Source organism: Podarcis filfolensis (assembly GCF_964270895.1).
Source record: "Podarcis filfolensis genome assembly, chromosome: 8".
NCBI lineage: Eukaryota > Metazoa > Chordata > Lepidosauria > Squamata > Lacertidae > Podarcis > Podarcis filfolensis.
In genome coordinates, this window is record NC_139611.1 from 23,858,047 (window position 1) to 23,878,894 (window position 20,848).

The 20,848-nt window shown below is 46.5% G+C and overlaps 1 protein-coding gene across 1 annotated transcript; it reads left to right on the forward strand.

Annotated features, from left to right (window-relative positions):
• Positions 1–663: 663 nt before the first annotated feature.
• LACTBL1 (lactamase beta like 1) lies at positions 664–20,444 on the forward strand. Its single transcript, XM_083628735.1, has 8 exons — positions 664–782; positions 1,165–1,242; positions 10,514–10,655; positions 12,985–13,094; positions 13,944–14,101; positions 14,933–15,180; positions 15,826–15,931; positions 17,843–20,444. The coding sequence occupies exons 2-8, from the start codon at positions 1,222–1,224 to the stop codon at positions 18,816–18,818; spliced, it is 1,761 nt and encodes a 586-aa protein (XP_083484861.1). The 5' UTR covers positions 664–782; positions 1,165–1,221; the 3' UTR covers positions 18,819–20,444.
• Positions 20,445–20,848: the final 404 nt, after the last annotated feature.

The following is a 20,848-nucleotide window of genomic DNA, read 5'->3' on the forward strand; positions in this document are numbered from 1 at the left end:
AATACATTTTTTGCATACCTACAACTGTACATAGATATACATGTCATTTTCAATGCTATACATGTCATGTACAATGCTATATAAGTCACTTACATTTATACTCATATTGTACTACTTTGGCAATCCGTTTAATAAAATATTGAATTCTTGCATTGTGAAAAACAAAGATTATGGTGAAAAGTGAAAAACATGAATTGGAAAAAAAACAACTAGAGTTTACAGAACAAAACCAACTTCAGATATGAAATCAGCATGTCGAAATTAGGTTAGAACAACTGCAGGTGTCAATGCAACTAAAAATTTGTTTCCCAGTGAATCTCCATGTTGGGCAAAAGATTCCTGTGTTGCAGGGGGTTGGACTAGATGACCCTCGTGGTCCCTTCCGACTCTATAATTCTATGTTGCAACACATACAGCCCTTGCAGGGAAGGCTGCCCGGCTGCCCCAAGGCCCAGCACCCTTCCACCTCCTTCCCTTCCTGCCCCGATTAACACATTTCCCTTCTGAAATCTGGAGTGGTCAGCTGCCTGCACAGCTCAGCCAGCAAATGTTTGTGCCAGGGCTTAAAGCACTCCTCCCCATCTGCCCCGTGAAACCCCAGGCTCCATTTGGGCTTGCTCCGGACCAGATGTTCCACAGCCTGCACATTGCCTTGGCGAGGGGAGTAATCTGCGCCCGACGGGATTACCGTTCTGTCCGGTCTTAACATCTGCAGCAGGACGCCAGCCCCCAAACTCCCAGGCAGCACCGCTTGGACACACAAAGCAGAAGCAGAGAGCCTGGTAAGAACTTTTTTAAACGGCATCTCTGCAAAACGGGAGCTGGTGGCCCTTGCAAGGCTCCTTTTTGGGAGGTAGGGGTGGTTTTGCTTGTTGGATTATTCCAGGCCATTCTCAAATTAAGAAGCCTACTGGAACAGAATTGGGGAGGTAGGCAGTGCCCCTGTTGCCCCAAGTGCCTGGCCAGCACCAGAGCACCTATTTAAGTTTTCTTGGGCTTTTAGAGACATGAAAGGCCAGAGGAAGACATCCTACCTGCAAATATAGGAGGAGGAAAAGGTGCTGAAGATTTATCGGAGGCCATGGGAACTTTCAGAGCATCTGCTTCCCAGGTCTCCCAGTCAACTAAGGAGCCCTATTCTAACTGATCCTACCTCTCTTGCAGGGGCCATCTCCCTGGATTTTTAGAGATATCGCCATGAAGGAAAAACTGTAGCGAGCTATGGAAGGCCTGCAGCTTCGGGTAAGCCTCAATAAGAAGGAGGGGAGGGGAGAGGCAGTCTGCAGCTGCCCTCTGGGTGCAGCAACCTGGGCTCTCCGATAAGAAGGCCAGGTCTGCCATCCTCCTTGTTATTTCTCATTTGCGTAGGTTAATTTATGTATCTGCAAGTTAACTGCTGCCTGGGGACGAGTCTGAACAACTGAGGGGGAAAATGATGGAGGAAAACAAAACAACCCCAATAGTCAGGAGGGGAACACAGCCAAGGTGGTTTTTAAAACAAATCGTCGCAAGTGCAGTTCTGCAAATTTGGCACTTTGGGGAAGAGCTGTAGCTCAGCGGTAGAACTCCTGCTTCACAGACAGCAGCCCTGTTCAGTCCCCAGCATCTCCAGATTGGGCAGGCAGTGTCCCTGCTTTGAAACCCTGGAGAGATGCTGCCAGTCCGAGCTGACAATAGTGAGCTAGATGGACCAGTGATCTGCATTTTAGGCAGCTTCATGTGTTCCATAGATATCATTGGTCATCTCCTTCTGGGCATGATAAACAGCACAAGTATTTAACTCTTTATTGTGTCATGCCATAGGATGTGTAGTGCAATGTAGGGCAGAAAGGAGAATGAGGGTTTCTTTTCTTTTCTTTTGTAATAAAAAAGTATATATTAATATTTTATTAAGAAGAAATCATTTATTAAAAAGAGTGAAAAGAAGAAAAAAAAGTGAGAGTGGAAAAAAGAAACAATACTGTTACATTACCATACATTAATATACAAATATGTATATTCTTATTATCCTAATCCACATGTACTTTTCAATAACCTAATATATTCTGTATAAACGCATTTCATTGTATTTATCCAAAGACAGTCTGTGCCTATAAGCTGTCCGTTCATATGTTGCCAGTGTTGTCATGTTGTCACGCCATTGAGCAGAATCGTACCTCTATTCTTCCAATTCTTTAGTATCAGTCTCTTGGCTACTGTTAAGGGCGCGTAGAATCCATTTTCACTGCCCTGTTGTCAATTTCCATACAATGGGTATATAGCTCAAGAGCATATTGACCTCTGAAAAATCTTACTTTTTCCCATAGTGTTTTATTAATATAGTTCAGCACTGTCTCCCAAAACTTAGTAAGTGTGGGACACAGAATGAGGGTTTAGGCTGCCATTGCATACCCACCTAGAGTAGTTCCCACTGAATGCAATAGGAGTACCTTGAGAACAGGATCCTGCAAGAAGAATTACTGACAAAAGAGGAATGGCAGACAAAATTAATGAGTATGCAGAATTAGACAAGATGACAGGAAGGATTTGAAACCTGTGGGATCAGAGATTCTCAGAGGACTGTGTGAATTATCTGAAAAGCATTTGTAACCAACAGATTATGCTAGTAGGATTGCAAGAAGTTTTGTAAGGAGGACTATGTGAAATATTGCAGAGAAAAGTATGAAGAGAACTATTAGTGAAAGACTATTAAAAGTAATAGTGAAATTAATGAAATGCAGATTAAGTGATAAAGACTGAAAAATCTTCAGATATGGTTGATGGAAGTCCAAAACACTGAATAAGATGAGAAAATATGTTGTATTGTTGTTGTTTTTTTGGAAATTTCATGTAAAAATTAATAAAAAATATATTTTTTAAAAAAGAAAGAACAGGATCCTGCTGTTAGCTGGGGCTTCCTCCTTAACCAGATGGAGAGCCAGATGCAAAAGAGGATAGGATCCTGCACCTTTAGGAACTGTGTAGAGAGGGGGCTGCCGGTTTGCCTGTTCCTACGTTATGCATTTTTGTGGTTTTTATATTGCAAACCACCCTGTGATCCTTGGATGAAGGGCGGTTTGGAAATTTAATAAATAAAACAAAGCTGGCATGGATGAGAAACTCATAGACTGGCCCATGCCTACACCCATACTAAATAACATGATTTTTTAAATTAAAATAAAATAAGTGAAGAAGCCTACAGTCTTGCTTTCACCCTGCCTATTATTGGGAATGGTGACACAGAGGGTCAGCTGCCCATCAATAGATAGAATCACCTCCTGAGATACTTCGTCTCTTGAGAGGCAGTGTGGTGCAATGGTTAGAGTGGTTAGGATCTGGGAGAGACTGGGGTTCAAACCACAATGCAGCCATGAAGCTCACTGGGTGACCTTGGCAAGGTCACTGCCTCTCAGCCTGACCTACCTCACTGGGTTGTTGTGGGGATTAAACAGGGGAGGGGGAAGAACCAAGCACACCCTGAAGAAAAGGTGGAATGTTAATGCAATAAATAGATAAATCAGAGCCAGTGACAGACAGAGAGTTTTGCACACACAGCCTGCTGAGTTCTACAAGGGGCAACACTTAAGGAGGCCCTGCTAACAGGCAGGGCCAATCTCTGGATTGGTTGCAAATAAGGAGACAGGCAGGTGGGGATTAATGGAGCAGCCTCTGCTGGTCTTCTGGCATTTGGTATTTGTGTTACGGAAATATACGGCAGAGGGGATGTGGGGATGAGGACATCGGCTCCCACTGCATGTTGCTGCTCTGATCACCTTCCATCACTTGTGAAGTGAGGTGCTTGCTGTTCTGGCAGAGGCTCCCCCTCCTGCTGTGTTTTAGAAGCCCAGGCTCAGCCCAAGACATTTGACTGCCTGTGGTGCAAAGGACAAGCTTGAAGGGCTGCATCTCATGTGCTTTCCATGCCAAAGGTCCCAGGTTCCATCCCCAACACGCTCAGGTAGGTCTGAGAAAGATTCTAGCTTGAAACCCCAGAGAGCTGCCAATAGTCACTGTACAAAATGCAAAACTTAGATGGACCTGGCTCAGTATAAAGCAGCTTCTTGTGTTCCTGTGATGCTGCCCAGATTTCACATGCAGAATCTGACCACATGGGCTGTTGAATCTTACGTCAACACTGGCAATAGGACAGCACCCTCCATTGTATTCCAAGGCATCAGGCTATTGTGTGCAGAGAAGGACTTGGGAAGTGTGGCAGGAAGACTGTTGCTACCATCATATTCTCCAACATTTATCCAGTGAAAATAGAGATGTCCTATTCATTCATTCATTCATTCATTCATTCATTCATTTATACCCAGCCCATCTGACTAGGTTGCCCCAGCCACTCTGGGTGGCTTGTAACACATATAAAAACATAATAACATATTAAACATTTAGGAACCTTCCCTATGCAGAGCTGCCTTCAGATGGCTTGGGGGTTGGATAACTTCATACCCTCCAACATTTCTCTGGTGAAAATAGGGACATCCTACCATACCCTCCAACATTTCTCCAATGGAAATAGGGTCGTCTTAAGGAAAAGTGGGACATTCCAGGATCAAATCAGAAACGGGGACGGCTTTTGTAAATCCAGGACTGTCCCTGGAAAATAGCAACACTTGGAAGGTCTGCAAGCCAGGTTCTGCCACCTAAGGCAGCTGCCTCACTCTGCCTCATGGCAGGGCCAGCCCTGTAGAACTCAGATATTTTCACTTGTGCACCTAAATGGATGTTTTCAATGTTTCCACCGCTGCTTGCAAACAGTGCAGGAAGAGGAAGATTGAGGTTGTCTGATGGACCACTGGCCTAGATGTGCAGGATGACCTAGTACTGACTGGCTCTTTGCAAAAATAATAATATGCTGGACTATGCAGGCCTCATTCTGACCTTCATGTTCTTCAGCAGACTGAGCATCTCTTGGTCAGTACAGATAGGCTCTGCCTTAAGAGATCCTGACTGTGCCTCTTGCTTTGTAATTTAAAGCGTGTTGATGGGCAGCGAGGATTCAAACGGAAAGAGAAAACAGACCACACAGGAGTGTAATCAGCCCCACGGGGATCTTGTTATAGGAGAGAAGGATGGGGCTGCCCATTGGCTAGGGTAATCCCCCACCCCAGCAGATGCTAAGAGGAGATTGAAGGGGTTTTTTTTATAAATAGCTGAGGTCAGCCCCCCCGCATTTTGCCTACATGGCTGAGAAGCATTAGAGAGAATTAATATGCAATCTCTCTGTGAGAGGGAAGCGCAAACTCCCCCTCCCCATTCTCGTAGGATTAATCCCTGCTCCTCGATGAAAGCAGTGGTGCTTCTGGCAAGCCAGAATGGCTGAAATGGAACCAACAGGAGAATCCAAATTCCAGGAAGTCAGCAGGAGGACATGATGGAGAGGCAGGCCTCATGTTGCCACTACAGAAGGTCGCTGGTTTGAATCCCCACGACGGAGCAAGCTCCCATTGCTCCGTCCCAGCTCCTGCCAACCTAGCAGTTCAAAAGAACACCAGTGCAAGTAGATAAATAGTTACCGCTGTGGCGAGAAGGTAAATGGCATTTCCATGCACTCTGACTTCTGTCACGGTGTCCTGTTGCACCAGAAGCGGTTTAGTCATGCTGGACACATGACCCGGAAAGCTGTCTGCGGACAAATGCCAGCTCCCTTGGCCCAAAAGCGAGATGAGCGCCACAACCCCATAGTCGCTTTGACTGGAATTAACAGTCCAGTGGTCCTTTACTTTTATTTACCTTTACAGACCCATCGCTCACACCAGACTGGGTGAAAGGCGGGGAGGGAGCCAGACAAATCACTGCACCAGCCACAATAGCAGTGGGACCCCACTCCTCTCCTTCCCATGCCTGGAATACCCCAGTTTTGAACTTCCTGCAGGCTCCTGCTGGCAGCAATCCTGCACTAATGGAGTAATACTGGCTCACTTCTCAGGTAGAAGCTGGCAGAGACTGACAGTGCAGGGTGCAGACAGACACACCTGCCCCAATCCATAGCCCAGCACAAATGTTTTCATTATTATTATTGCAGCTTCAGGAGATCAAAGGGGACAGCTCCATGGTAGAACCATGCTTTGCATGCAGAAGGTCCCAAATTCAATCCCCAGCGGCATCTCCAGGTGGGCCTGGAAAAGGCTCCCTTCCCAAAACCCCAAAGAGCTGCTGCCAGTCAGTGTAGGCAATGCTGATCTAGATGGACCAATGATTTCCTATGTTCCCAAAGAAGACCCAGTAGGATAGCAACCAGTGGAGCACCAGCCTTGGTAGGGATGTTTCCATGGCTATGGAACTGCAGCCAGAAGGACTAGCAATGTGCTCTCCTTTCATGATGCCCCATATAAACAGCCTTGGTCATCGAATGATAGTATTGTAGAGCTGGAAGGGACCGCAAAGGTCATCCAGTCCAACCCCTGCAATGCAGGAATCTTTTGCTCAATGTGGGACTCGAACCCACAACCCACAATTAAGAGTCTCATGCTCAACCGACTGAGCTATCCCAGCTTCCGTAGTTGCCCTTGCTCTTACATATTCAAGATACTGTATATTGATGAAAATGACTTTTTTTTGGGGGGGGGGATGCATGCCATTAAAGAAAACAGCTCTCAGAAATGTTTGTGGTCGGATTAATGTAAGGGATGTCACCAACTAAATTGGACTCAGAGCAGACCAATTAAAATCGATGAACCAAATTTAGCCATGTCTGTTCAATTCAGTGGGACTAATCGGACTAGCGTTGGATATAATCCTGTGTTTCTGACTAATGCCCGTGAAGCCTTTTAAAATGCAATGAAGCAGCTGCAAATTGATGCAGAAATGTGGAAAAACTGGATTTAAGATTGGAAAAATGGGAGGAATTGAAACTGACCGGTGGGATGTCCAGCATCAAATGCGGAGCTAAGCAGACATAACCCTGACCTCCCTCTATCCATTTAGCAAATGTGTGGAGGCAAACGTCTCTGCGGCTGTGGGGTTAATTGAGAATGTGGACAGGTTTGGCAGAGTGCAAAGCAGGGCAAACCCAAAGGAATCCTAAAGGGACATAATGGTAGAAACATTTTCCACCCTGCTGCCATGTTCTGAGACCAAAAAAAAGAGAGTCATTTATGGGTGAGAATCAGTGGATGTCAGAGGAAATAAACACTCCATTCTCACCCTCTAATTCATCCTTAACAAATCCCCATGTTTGTGTTACAGCAGCAAAGTCTTGGTTTGGAAACCCTATATTTTTCCAAGATAGCATGTTGTTTCACCTTGAGTTGCACAACTATGCTATTCACAACAACCCTTTTTTAAAATAAAAATAAAGCAACTCTAAGTATTCCCCCATTCCCCTGAGTTTGCTCAGATTGCACCCTGGCTGGTTTTAAAATTGATATCGCTGGTTGTTTCAGTGGCTCTGCTGGTTTCCTTTAACATGCCGGAGTGAAATTACACTGCGGTGAACTCACAAGAGCAAATCTGTTAGGGGTTGGACTTGTTTTTGCTTTCCGGTCTGCAGGAGATGCGAGGGAACTCCCTGTTTTGCATTTACATAGCCCAGTGGTGGGGCATCTCCCTTGCCTGCAGAAGGTCCCAAATCCAAACCCTTGCCTGAAAACCCCGGAAAGCTTCTGCCAGTCAGTGTAGGCAGCACTGAGCTAGCTGGACCAATGGTTTGACTCAGTATATTGCACTTTCCAATGTTCCTGTATGGGAATGTCTGGGGCCCAGACACTGTTGTAGGATACACAGGGTGAGATGCTGCTGTGCAAAGAGACAGGGAGTGTGTGTGTGTGTGTACTGGAATGAGGCAGATTGACAGGAGAATCCCGTTCTTTGGGGTCAGTATCTGCCAGGCTGCTGGGATCCCAGAGCACACAAACAGAAAACACAGCAGCTTACGCCCCCTCCCCCAGGGGGTTTAGCCAAGGAAATCTCTGGCTTTCACCCTGTTGGCAGGGCCATGGAGTCCCTGAGGACAGCGGTGAGAGGGGGAGGCCTGCAGCTGGTGCGGTGTGGGGGGAAATGCCAACAGGGGACCAGAGCAAACCCACAACAGCCAGAATCAGCAACGGTGTCCACAGCGCACGGTGGAGAGTCGTCCTCTAATGGGTTGCGGCTCCATTGCGGATGACAGCTTGCCCATTATGGCATTGCCCGGAAGACCTCGAGACTACAGAAGAAGGGAGTGCCTTCTGTTGGGCTTGCAGTAGTCCCAGGTCCTGCTGGTAAGGCTGGGCAAGGGCTGGGGAGGCTGGCACCCAGGGATGGGCAAAGCGGTCGCTTTCAGTTCCTCTCTGCTTCTTGCTATTTCTCCAAACTTAAGTTCAGTTCTCCGCATTGCCACATCAATTTTTTATTTTTCTAAAATGTCGCTAATGAAAATTTGCAGCATTAGAGTGAGAATTCTATAACATGTAAGCAATTTTGCCCCCCCTTTTTTGTTTTTTGTTTTTGCAAAGCCGTTTTCCTGTATGCCATTTACCAAGTAAGGTGCATTGTACCCCAGCAGATACATTTTTCATGCTCATTACTTAACTGGAGAACTGCATGGCAAAATTCAGAGAAATGTGGATGTCAAAGTATGGCTGCATATTTTTTCCATAACATTTGAATTAGGTAGGTACCCAGGTTGTCCACATTTAGTCAGAGTTGAGAGGGCTATTGTGGAAGTTTCCATCACATGGGATACTTTATATTATTACAAAGGCTTATTTGGGATTTGCAGTGTGTGTGTGTGTGTGTGTGTGTGTGTGTGTGTGTGTGTGTAGTTGGTATAAATTTGTGTCCTAGATATACCCTCTCTTTCTCACTTTCCCCCATGCTTGTTAACTGCTATTTAGTTGGGGGAGGGATGTGATGATGTTGAAGTGGTCCACTGTAGGGCTTGCAGCAATTCTCTTTTGGGTCTCAACCCAATAGATGAAGAAAATGGTCACGATCTAGGGGTGTCCATTACGTTGTCTGAAGCTGTGATGTTTTGGAAAGGGGGCTGCTGCTTGAAACAGTTTTGGACCAGGATATCTACAAGACCACCTCCCCTAACACAGACTAAGCTGATGTTTGAGATCTTCTGAAGAGACCCTGCTGGTTCTTCCACAACCACTGGGTTGTCCCTTGAAGACAATCAGTGAGGCAGACAAAAATGACATTTAAATACCTCTTTAAAACTTAGTTTCCCCAAAGCTTCCTCAATTCTGACTCCTGCACCTCTGCTTTCTACACTGCTTGATTTTAATTTTGATATGCATACATTTGCTTTGTTTTTATCTTACTTTCTTTAACTAGGGAATGTTACTGAAAGCTATTGCTTTTTACAAAACTGTTTTTGTATCAAAGGCTTGGAGATTTTTTTATTCTGTTAGCTTACCCACATTTCCTCTCGTCCTGCTGCTTCCCCCCGGGAGTAAGCAGCAATTTGTGTTTTCTCTGGATTGCTGTTTGCTCCAGTTTGGCACTAAAGAATGGATTTTCCCTTGGAAAGGAAGGGAGCAAGGGGAAAACCACTCAGACCCGTACTTTCTACACATGGGACGAGCGGAGGTGTGGATGAGCCCTTAATTTAAAGAATAGATGAGAACATAAGAAACGCCCTGCTGGATCACACCCATGGCCCATCTAGTCTATCTTCCAGTTCTCACAGTGACCAACCAGATGCCCCCATGGGAACCCCATAAACAGGACCTCAGTGCATCCTCCTGGGATTCCCAGATTCCCAGTTATTCAGAAGCATCACTGCCTCCAACATAGGAGGTCAAACAGAATCAGAGGAGTGTAGGAAACAGTAGGCCATTTCACCACTGGTGAAAAATGTATCCTTTCATAAGGCCAGTGTTGGCTGATGCCCATTGAGTTTGGTAGGGTTTAAAGCAGGGCGGCCAACAGTAGGGGGTGCTAGAGCCAAGGACAGGCAGAGTAAATGGATTCTAATTTTGTCCTTGTACAGTGGTACCTCGGGTTAAGTACTTAATTCGTTCCGGAGGTCCGTTCTTAACCTGAAACTGTTCTTAACCTGAAGCACCACTTTAGCTAATGGGGCCTCCTGCTGCTGCTGTGCCGCTACTGCACAATTTCTGTTCTCACCCTGAAGCAAAGTTCTTAACCTGGGGTACTATTTCTGGGTTAGCAGAGTCTGTAACCTGAAGCGTACGTAACCTGAAGCGTAATGTAACCCAAGCTACCACTGTATAGACAAAGAAGGGACCCTGCCCAAGCAAGCAATTTTTAGAGGGAACATATAAAAGGTCAAATGTTGTCCTTACAGGGCACACACATATACACACACTTCCCAAGAACATAGAAAGCTGTCTTATACCGAGTCAGGTCATTGGTCCATATAGACCAGTATTGGCTACACTGGCTGGCAGTGGCTCTCCAGTTTCTCAGGCCAGGGCCAGGAAACGTGGCAGGCACCTTCTGCTCTGTTGCTGAGCTACAACCCTTTTCCCGGTGTCCTTCTTAAAATGTAGTTCTCCGTGCTGCGTGTAGCGCTCCTTGGTTTCAGCTAAGATTCTTAAAACCTTGCTAAATATCTCCTGAACATTGCTCCCAGCAGGCCTCTGGCGGCCACAGCCTCTTCCGGCTCTCTGCTATGGAAGTGAAGTTGATCCATGTGGCTCTCGTCGTCTTCTTCCTTCTCTCGGTTGCCATGACCAGCTGCTTCCTCTGGCAGTATAGCCTTCCCAAAGTGGAGCCCAGTAAGTATTGAACCAGGTGCCCATCTGAACAAGCCCATTCTGGCCAAAGAGTTTCATGGCACTTCTCACCAGAAGAGTGTGTAGGGGGCCAGAGTAGCAGGGGGGAACCGTTTACAGGTTTTCTTTATAACACACACACACACACACACACACACACACACACACACGTTCACACTTCTACCAGGCAACAAGGGGTTTTTAAAGGAATTTAGTCTTTGCAAATTCTCATATCAGCTGACCTGATCTGCAGACTCTCCAAGTGTCCCTGTTTTCCAGGGACAGTCCCAGATTTATGGAACATCCCAGTTTCTAATTTGATCTCAGGATGCCCTGCTTTTCCTATTTTCATTGGAGAAATGTTGGAGGGCATGGTGGGACATCCCTATTCGAGAAATTTTGGGAGGTCTGGAGTAGTGCTGCACCCTGAGCCGAGGAGATAAGTAACTATGCAACTTTTAGAAGACATCTGAAAACAGTCCAGTGTAGGGAAGTATTTTAATGCTGAATGTTTTATTATGTTTTTTTATGTATGTCGGAAGCCGCCCAGAGTGGCTGGGGCAACTCTGCAAGATGGATGCGGTTTAAATAATAAAATTGTTGTTGAATAGGATGTCCCTATTTTCATCAGAGAAATGTTGGAGGGTGTGGATCTGCACTTCCTGGACTAGTGTGCAGATCAGATTCCATGCTTCTCTAGTGTCCTGATGCAATCCTTGGCTCAAAATGCACACAATATACAGTCATACCTTGGGTTACAAACGCTTCAGGTTGCGTTTTTTCGGGTTACAGACCTGCCGAAACCCGGAAGTACTGGAATGGGTTACTTCCGGGTTTTGGCTGTCGTGCATGCGCAGAAGCGCTAAATCACGCTTTGCGCATGTGCAGAAGCGCCGAATCGCAACCCACACATGCACAGATGCGCCACTGTGGGTTGCAAACGTGCATCCCACACGAATCACGTTCGCAACCTGAGCATCCAATGTATGTATATTTTTTTATGATAAAACGAGAAAAAAGTGCCTAGAGAGAAACTATTTTTTTAACACATATTTTTATGCAAAACCCATTTGACCACTTTTGATCTGTGGAACTGCCAGAGGCAGTTGGTAAACTGAAAGGGGAAGGAATGCTTTTTCAATCAGGTTCTGCTGATGCTCCCATCCAGGGGTGGGTGGGTGGGTGTGCATCTGCTTGGCCACTGTGAGAACTGGATGTTGAATTAGATGAGCCTTTGGCCTGATCTAGCATCTGGGCTTTTCTCATACACTTATAGAAATCCATTGCAAATGTTTCCTTGTTGCTTTATTTGAACTGCTCCGCTGCTGATTAACCATTGAGGAAAATGTTTATTATGTCTCTGCCTATTGTCTCAAACCTTGCCATGAAACACTATCTTAGCTGTTAATACCAATGCCCCAGATTCCGTTAATTGGGGAAGTGATCTTTCCCCAATACAATGAAGCAGACAGCCTTGCCGCTGTCAATAGATTAGTAATTCTACATCTGCTTTCTCAACGTGCCCCTTTCCATTCCAGTTATATTAGCTGCTGGTAAAAGAGGTTTTCAGAACGCAGCTGGTGTTCTGAGCTCAATGGAGAGGCTGTGAAGGAGGCAGAGGGAAGGGAGACAAAAGCTGGGTGGAGGGGAGAGTGTCCTTGTTTGGCTTTTAAGCTGCCTCCCCTGGCTTTGCAGCACCCCTAACAATTCAGCATCATTACGCTTGCAAATAAGCAGGTTTTTATTTTTATTCTATTATTAGACACAGGCAGCTTAAGCTCCCAACAACCTCTCAGTCAGTAACAGCCAATATAGAAGAGAGTGGTGTCCATTTAAAAGGCTGGGGGAATCATAGAATCATAGAGTTTGAAGGGATTCCCCCAAAGGTCATCTGGTCCAACCTCCTTTGATGCAGGAATAATCGCCGAAGATCCAAAAGCTGGGGCCTATATGCATCAGCTTCCAGGTTTTCCATGGGTGTGTTTGTTTTCCCCTTGAAAGCTCCATTGGCCCTGTTTGATAGGAAGACAGTAGAAAGGAGGATGGCCAATCCAAATTTTATTGATTTGGAACGTTTGTTCCTTTATTACTGCTTTTATGCCACACCTTTCAAGGTGTATCCATTTAATCCTGTGAGGTCAGTCAGGCTGAGAGACAGTGCCTGGCTCAAGGTCAACCAGTGAGCCTCATGGCTGAGTGGAAATTTGAACCCTGGTCTCCCAGGTCCTAGTTTGATACTCTAACCACTACACCACACTGCCTCTCAAATTCCTCAAGCACCCCTACCTGAACCATGGCATTCCCACAACTCTGTCTCTGTTTCGGTTCATAGCCCCATCCGTGATGGAAGTCAGGCCAGAAGCGGTACAGATGTGTCCCCGTTACCCAGACCCCGTGCCTTTGGACCACCCAATCCCAATACTGAAGGATGCCCTCGAAAAGGTACGTTGTGCTGAGACTTATGGAGGGTGGAGGCTTAGCTTTTTTTCATTTCAGCAAGTCTATCCAGGCATGTGATTTTTATCATGCAACTTTGCGGTTTTATGAAGTGTAATGGTTTTAAGAGAGCTGGTTTTATTTGTATTTGCTGTGTTAACTTCCTCTTGTTTTTATTGGCCTTTCTTAATGGATTTTCCTTTTTTAGGTTGCCCTTTGTAAACTACTTAGGGGGATCTTTCATTGAGTTAAGGGGTATACACATTGGGTTAAAGAAAGAAAGTTCAGAGCGAGTGGGGGAAGCCCTGCCATCCTCTGAGCTGGCTTTGGGATATCAACCAATAGCACAACTCCATCGCTGGCCATTCAGAGTTTGAGTAGAAAGCCTTGCTTTCGATTTAGCATTGCGGTTTTGTCTGATTGGCTACATTTTGCGGCTGTTCAGAGTGTAAGCTGGAAGTACTGACCGGCCCGGGCTTAGCTCTCTGGCATCATCACCCAAACAGAACAGGCTGACGTTATCACAATCTTTGTTTGATCTCTTATCATGCAGACAGTTGGGCAGAGGGAATGGCACCCAGCAGAAAGCAGAAGCAATAAAGGAACAGCAGTGGAAAAGGAACAGTTCAGGTTTTCTCAGGGAGCGTTTCTCATGGAGGTGAAAATTCATTGCAGCCTTAGTGATTATCTAGCGTTTATAGATGGGTAATCCAAAGATATCCCACCATAAGAAGCAAAGAAATATATGTGTGAGAGAGAGAGAGAGAGAGAGAGAGAGAGAAAGAGAGATGATGATGGTGATGGTGATGAAGGCCTCTGATTCTCCATTCTTTATCCTTCTCAAATCTCCTGCAGGTAGACACGCTTCTCCGTCACAAAATCCGGAGCCCTGGCCTGCCAGCTCTGTCAGCCATCGTCATCTACAACGACACAGTACTATGGACAGGAAACTTTGGGAAACGCAACGGCTCCGACCCTTTCTCTGGCATCCCCAATGAATACACCATTTACAGGTGAGCCTGCTGCTCACTCCAGCTGGACAGGTGAGGTGAACGGCCTGAGTCTCTTGTCTCAACGGCCTGCACATTTCTGTGTGCAGTGTCTTCTCTGAGAAAGACCTCTGCCTGCAACCCAAGAAACCCATGACCGGTCAGTATATTCATTTCTGAACTACACCGATGCTCCCGTCTACGTTCTTGGACTATGTGGCTCAATGACACTTATGAAGATGGGGTTCCATTTCCAGCAAATGGCGTCCATGGGGAGGAGGTGTGAGGGAAATCCTTTGCTGTGGAACGTTTCCAAGAAAAGGAAGCTTTCCATGGGAAGTCCTTTGGTAGCCAACACAGCCTAGGGTAGCCTACATATCTATTATTGGGCTACAATTCCCATCATACCTGACTATTGCCTGTGGGATGTAGCTCAGTGGTTTAGCATGTGCTTTGCATGCAGAAGGTCTCAGATTCAATTCCTACCATCTCCAAGTAGGCCTTGGAAAGATTCCCTGTCTGAAACCCTGAAGAGCCTCTGCCAGTTGGTATAGACCAATGTTTCCCATACTTGGATATCCAGCTGTTTTTGGACTACAGTTCCCATAATCTCAGACCACTGGTCTTGCTAGCCAGGAATTATGGGAGTTGTTGTCCAAAAACAGCTGGAGACCCAAGTTTGGGAAACACCGGTACAGGCAATGTTGAACTAAGTGAACCAAAGATCTAACTTGGTAGAAGCTAGCTTCCTATGTTCTGGCCTGGGTCTGATTAGACCTGAAATCCAACCATGTCTGGAGGGTGTCCTGTTTGCATGCTCCAGCTGATTATGTATGGTATGTTTGTGCCTGGTAGGATTGCAAGTGTCTCCAAGATCTTCCCCACCATCATGTTGTACAAGCTGTGGGAGGAAGGGAAGGTGACATCACTTGATGACCCTTTAGAACGTTATGCCCAGAGCTTCACCATTAAGAACCCCCTAGGGCGGCTCAAAGAGTCGGAGCAGAGATACTCAGCGGATGGACTGATCTTCCTGGAGAAGGGATCTCTGCCCCTCAAGCCGTCCCCGGTGACTTTGCGCAGAATGGCCAGCCAGCTCTCAGGTGAGGGATTGTATGTGTGGAGAGAACCTGTCAGACATTGTTTGATCAGCAATCCCAGCATGGCACTGAGGCCTTTGAGATGGAGCCACACCATGACCTCATTAGATGCCTATAAGCTTGTCTTTCTCCAGAAGTCTCCTTGGGAGAAGGATCCTGCTTTTGTGAAGACTAGATTCCTGAGGGGTTCTTGTCTGCAGCCAGACACCTCTCTGGATGGAATGGGTTTTCTGTCAGGCTCATAAAAGGCCCCATCTCTCCCGTGGGCTCAGGACTTGTTCAGCCTCACTTTCAGCAGCCAATCTCTCCCGTGGTGCAGATGCCCAACCCCAAATAGTCTCATGCAAGGATCCTGGTTCCTCATCTTCAAACTGAGCCTGATCCAAAGCTTGGTGCTACTCCAGGGCTTCCGAGTCATCCTCTGATGAGGAATCCTCAGGCTGAGACATGAGAGCTGTTGGACTAAAACTCCCATCACCCCTCCCTATAGTTGGTATCTACTGGCTCTGGTTTTCCAAGCCTGAAATCCACTCCCCCTTGCTCTAAACCACCTAGATCTGGCAAGTGAGAACCTATCGCACACCTCTTTCCCAACTGACATCAGTAGATAGTATGAGTGACTTCTCTTTCATGTCTTGGGTACTGCAGGTTTGCCCCGACGGCTGCGCTCAACCACTTTGTTGTGGAAAGGGACAACCCAAGAAGCATTGGCACTGTTGAAAGATGATGTCTTGGTGGCTGACCCAGGAACCAGGTGAGAATGCCCTAGGACTTTGCACCATGTTTGGCCAAACTGAACCAAATTGGGCTGATTTGTGCCCTGTCTGGATCTGGTTGAAGCAGATACAAATCACTACAGAGCTGAATGGGTTGTTACAATTGGTGCTGATTTGTAGCTCAAGCCAGATAGACTGTTTCCAAACTGTTGCAGTTACTAATTGCAACACCATATAAGGAGAACACAGGGGGAAGGGAAGAAGGGGAGCTACGGGAAAGCTGGAATGATCGTACCCTACCCAGCATTCTCCAATCACATTTCCGGCGAGGGTATGCAGTCCTCCAAGCCTATTTATCTGGTCCCTGAGGGTCTCCACGTTCCATGCCCCCTCCTTGGGTCACACCCCTCTCCAGCCCTCCTTGAGTGCATTTGGCTGACTGGAATGTGTCCTTGAACTGTTACAACATCTCTTGTTCGCCTGGATGGCGGAAGGAGAGATGTGTGTAGGTGTAGAAATTGCTGACCTTTGTTTGGTTGCAATATAGCCTACTGTATAAAGGTAAGTGTCATATTGATTGCCCTACTCACTTTTGCCTCTGGCCCAGCTCACCACTGGCCTGAGGATCCCAGATGGTTGCATACAAAGGAATGCAACCATTGAAAATTCTCCCCACACCTGTTTTAAGGCTTCAAACAGTGAGACAACGATCTTACTTTACCTGGATTTGTACAGGTGTAAAACAAAACCTGGTTTCTCACTGTGACAGCTTTCTAGTTTACTAGTCTGGTTGAAGGGCTGAAATGGATTAGCCTGCAACCAAGGTTTTGTGTATTGCTGGATAGGCTCAAGGAGCTGATCCACGATAAACACCGCAGTTCTGGCTTTGACACCAAATGGTGATGTACTTGCTTCAGCTGTGAGAAATCGTCAAAGCAGCTTAGCTGATCCCTTTCCTCTCCTGTCCTCTCCTAAGATATTTTTTGTAAGTGTTTAATCTCACAATGGATCTGGCTGCAATTCAGACCCCTTCAGCAGTATCCATTCGGTAGGCAGTTATGAGAGTGTGGGGAGGATGGAATGAAAAGGATTTCCCTACCATGTTGTCCTTCTGATGTGTATCTATCTACATCCTTTGGGGACGTGGTGTAGCTTAGTAGAACTCCCATTTTTCACACAGAAGGTTCTATCCATGTCAATCTCCAAGTAGACTCCTGGTCTGAAATCCTGGAGAGCTGCTGCCAGTCAGTGTAGGCATACTGAGTGAGATGAACCAAGGGTCTGACAGCTTCCTATGTGATTGTGCATACCATTGTACTGATATTCTTTTTGAGTGAGATTTTTGGAAGCATACAGAGATCGTGGAGTGTTGCTCTTTTTGGCAACTTTTCATTCATCCTCAAATTCCAGTTCATTCAATGATAGAATTGTAGAGTTGGAAAGGGTCTGAGGGTCATCTAGTCCAACCCCCTGCAATGCAGGAATCTCAATGCAAACTTCATTATGTGCAAAACACGGAAATCATATAATTTATAGCATAAAATGAGTAAACATGCATAGAGTTATCTGCAGTGATAGTCCTACTCAGAAAAGATCCGTAGAAATTAAATGGCATGACTGACCCAAACGGAAACAGAATCTTTGCAACAGTGCAGATCCCATTATTTCTTTTGCCCCTGCCAGCCAATATATAAGCCAAATATGACTTAGAAAGGTCTTCCTGGGTCTTTTAGTAAGACAGCACCAAATAATCCATTTCGCCCATCTCTGTAAAATTTGCATTAATAGAATAAGAAGATGCATTAGCACCTTGGTAAGTTCCAGTTGACATTCTTTATCCATGTCTCTGTGATGCAGGTGGGATGACTGCATCAAGTATTTCAGGTCAAACTCAGTGGGCACCCTGGAAAAAGGTTTGCTCCTTTCCATCTCTCTTTCTCTCTTCTCAGATGTCATTATAGCAACTTGGCTTTCTCGTTAATGGCCCACGTCCTAGCTGAACACGCTGCAGAAGGCGAGTACCAGCGCTGGGTTTCTGAGAACATCCTTGACCGCTTGGGGATGGAGGACACAGGCTTTGACATCACGCCTCCCATCCGTTCTCAGATGGCCGTGGGTTTCTACAGCAGCGGGCAGACTGCACCCCTCTATGACCTGGGCTGGTACAGACCTTCTGGGCAGATGTACTCCACAGCTGCTGACCTGGCCAAACTGGCCATGGTCTTCTTGGGCACGTACCACCGGCGTCTCCTGGAACCTGACACCGTGAAGACCATGCTGACGCCCCTCTTCAAGTGCTCCAGCGAATACTTTGCCAACAAGACCGGCACGCCCTGGGAGATCAACGAGCAACTGGGCTATGACATCATTAGGAAGGACGGTGACCTGGACGGCTATTCGGCCACCTTCTCCCTGGTCCCCAAGCTCCGCCTGAGCTTCATTGTGCTGATGGCTGGTCCCCGCCCTCGAGGAGACGTCGTAGCTCAGACCTACGAGTACCTGATCCCCGCCATGGAGTCCGCCTTTCGCGAGGCAGAGAAGAGCCTCAACCCTCCCCCAAGCCCTACTCCTTACATTGGCTACTACACCTATTCCAACCTGACTTTCTACGAGATCAAGGTTGGGGGTGGTGGAGTGCTGGTCATGCAGCAGTTTGGGCCGCACATTGAGGAGCTGATCCCGGAGAATTATCGGACCATCAAGCTGCATCACCTTGAGGACCGCGTCTTCCAGGTGGTGTTTGATAAGGAATTCCCATGCACCCTGCACTTAGGCTCCGCCTCCGTGTCCCTGGAGACCCAGGATGGGCAGCTCTTCAATTTCTACCCTTTCGATCGCAAGGGCTTGTCCCCTGGCTTCGATGCTCCGGGTCTGAACACGTACAATGTTGTGCGCATCCAGCGCAAGCCAGTATTTTACAGTTAGCTGCTAGCAGAAGGGGTGAGGGAGATATTTTCTACTCTAAGCTCCCTGTATCAACTTCCCCCAGGTCTGCTGTCCAACAACCAGGTTGCAGAAAAGAAAGGGCTAGGTGGCAAGGAACCAAGAACATCCGCCTCCGCCAATGGCTTAGCTTTCCTTTTTCCTCTCTGATACCCAACACAAACTCCACAGCTGTCCACTTGGACATGCCCCAGTCACCTTATAGGTCACCGAGACACGAAAAGTTTGGAAGGCAGTTCCCCGCCGCCTGCAATAGCAACACAGCTTCTGGGATCACTTTCTTGGGACACCTTCAAGTTCTCTCCATGCCTAGGTTCTGATCTAGGGGCAATCTCAAATCTTGGAGGAAAAGAGGGAGAAAGGGAGGGGGGAAATGCCTGGGTCCTTCAAAAAGACCAGGCGTAGGGAAATCCTGTTCAGCCTGGGGTCTGCATTCCCTTCGTGAACTCCTTCCTGGGGTCATGTTCCTGGGTGGGTGGGGCCAGAGGCAAAAGCAGGTGGATCAATGAATGTGAGTGTTACATTTGTACAATAGACTAGCTGATAGACACATTCACATACCCCTTTCCATCCTCCATCCAGGCAAGCAAGAGCCATTTGAGTTCAAGGACACAGTATAGCCAGGCAAAAACACTAAAGGAATGCAAGGAAGCATTCGTGTGGGTGTGGCCTGGGACGATGGGGGTGTGGCTGGGGAGGGTCAGCGGAGCCAGACAGAGAAACCTGAGAGTTTGCACTAAACTCTTGGACTTGAGGTTGCCAAACCCTAATTGAAGCCCAGCCAACCAGCAGTACATTGAGCCCATTGGCATCTCCATGGACCAGGGAAGTTTCGTGTGGTCGTAATAATAATAACAGCACAGGGTCAGCTGAGAGAGGGAACAGAAGGTCATGGAATTGCTTCATAGCTTTGTACAAAACCTTGTAAACGGAACACAGTAGAACCACCATCATCCCGGACAGTCTCTGGATGCAGGATCTACCCCTAGTGTGTGGTGTTCTGTAGATGAATGGTTGTGTGCTTTTTTTATATACGGTGTGAGTCTTGTTCAGATGTATTCACACCAGGGCAGTATGAAGAGTTGGGTATTCATGGGATGGGAGAAATTGGGTGTGATTTGGGTCACCTAATCAACACCTTCTAAAATAGTGTGTTAACTGAAACACAGTCGTCCTTCAAAATCTGCACTTCTTCAGATTTTGTGATGCCAAATAATGTGTGCAAAAAAATGCATCTGTTAGGGGCAAGCGGGCCCCCAAAATGCATATATTCGTGAATATAGAACATAGAAATAATTGCATCAGGCAATGTTTTGTACAGAAAGGGAGAAATTTGCGCTGAAATGCTGGTGGATTTACATGAGGACTTTAAAAAAAACAAAAAACAGCAAACTGATTTGGAAGTCCAACAGGAAAAATGGAGAGAAACTAAAATCAACAGATTCATTCACCCCGGCTTACAAATGCATGTTTCAGTTTGAAGAAGGATGTTTGCAGGCAGAGTGAGGGAATGGGGCTGTTCATGGCTTTGGTCCTGTAAATGTATTGCGCAGGAATATAAAACCTCTTGTATAATATACCCTTCCAATAAAACACTTTGGTCTGAATGGATTGCTAAGTGTTGGGTCGACAATCTTTTTGCACTCATTTAAAAAAACAGAATTCTTATCTCATGGCTGGCTGATGGCAATAGCATGCAGGTGTTCTATCTTCTAAGACGTCTATAGCCCCGCCAGGTTGCTCAAGGAAACAAGGGTCAAGGATAGTGACATTTCTGGATTGCATAATTCATGGTTTCAAAATGCAAATCTCAGCAATTCACTGCACTCAAACGCAAAGCGAGCCCATGGCACCGAAGAATTCAGGCCTGATAGAAGCCAGAGGAGAATTCAAGCTGGCTTCTGTGCTTTGCTTACTCCACCAGTGAAGGTGGAACAAAGGGAATATTCTTTCCCTGCTGTCATCCTCTCTCCACCCTCCTCCATCTAGGGGCTAACACACTGCTATGGCTG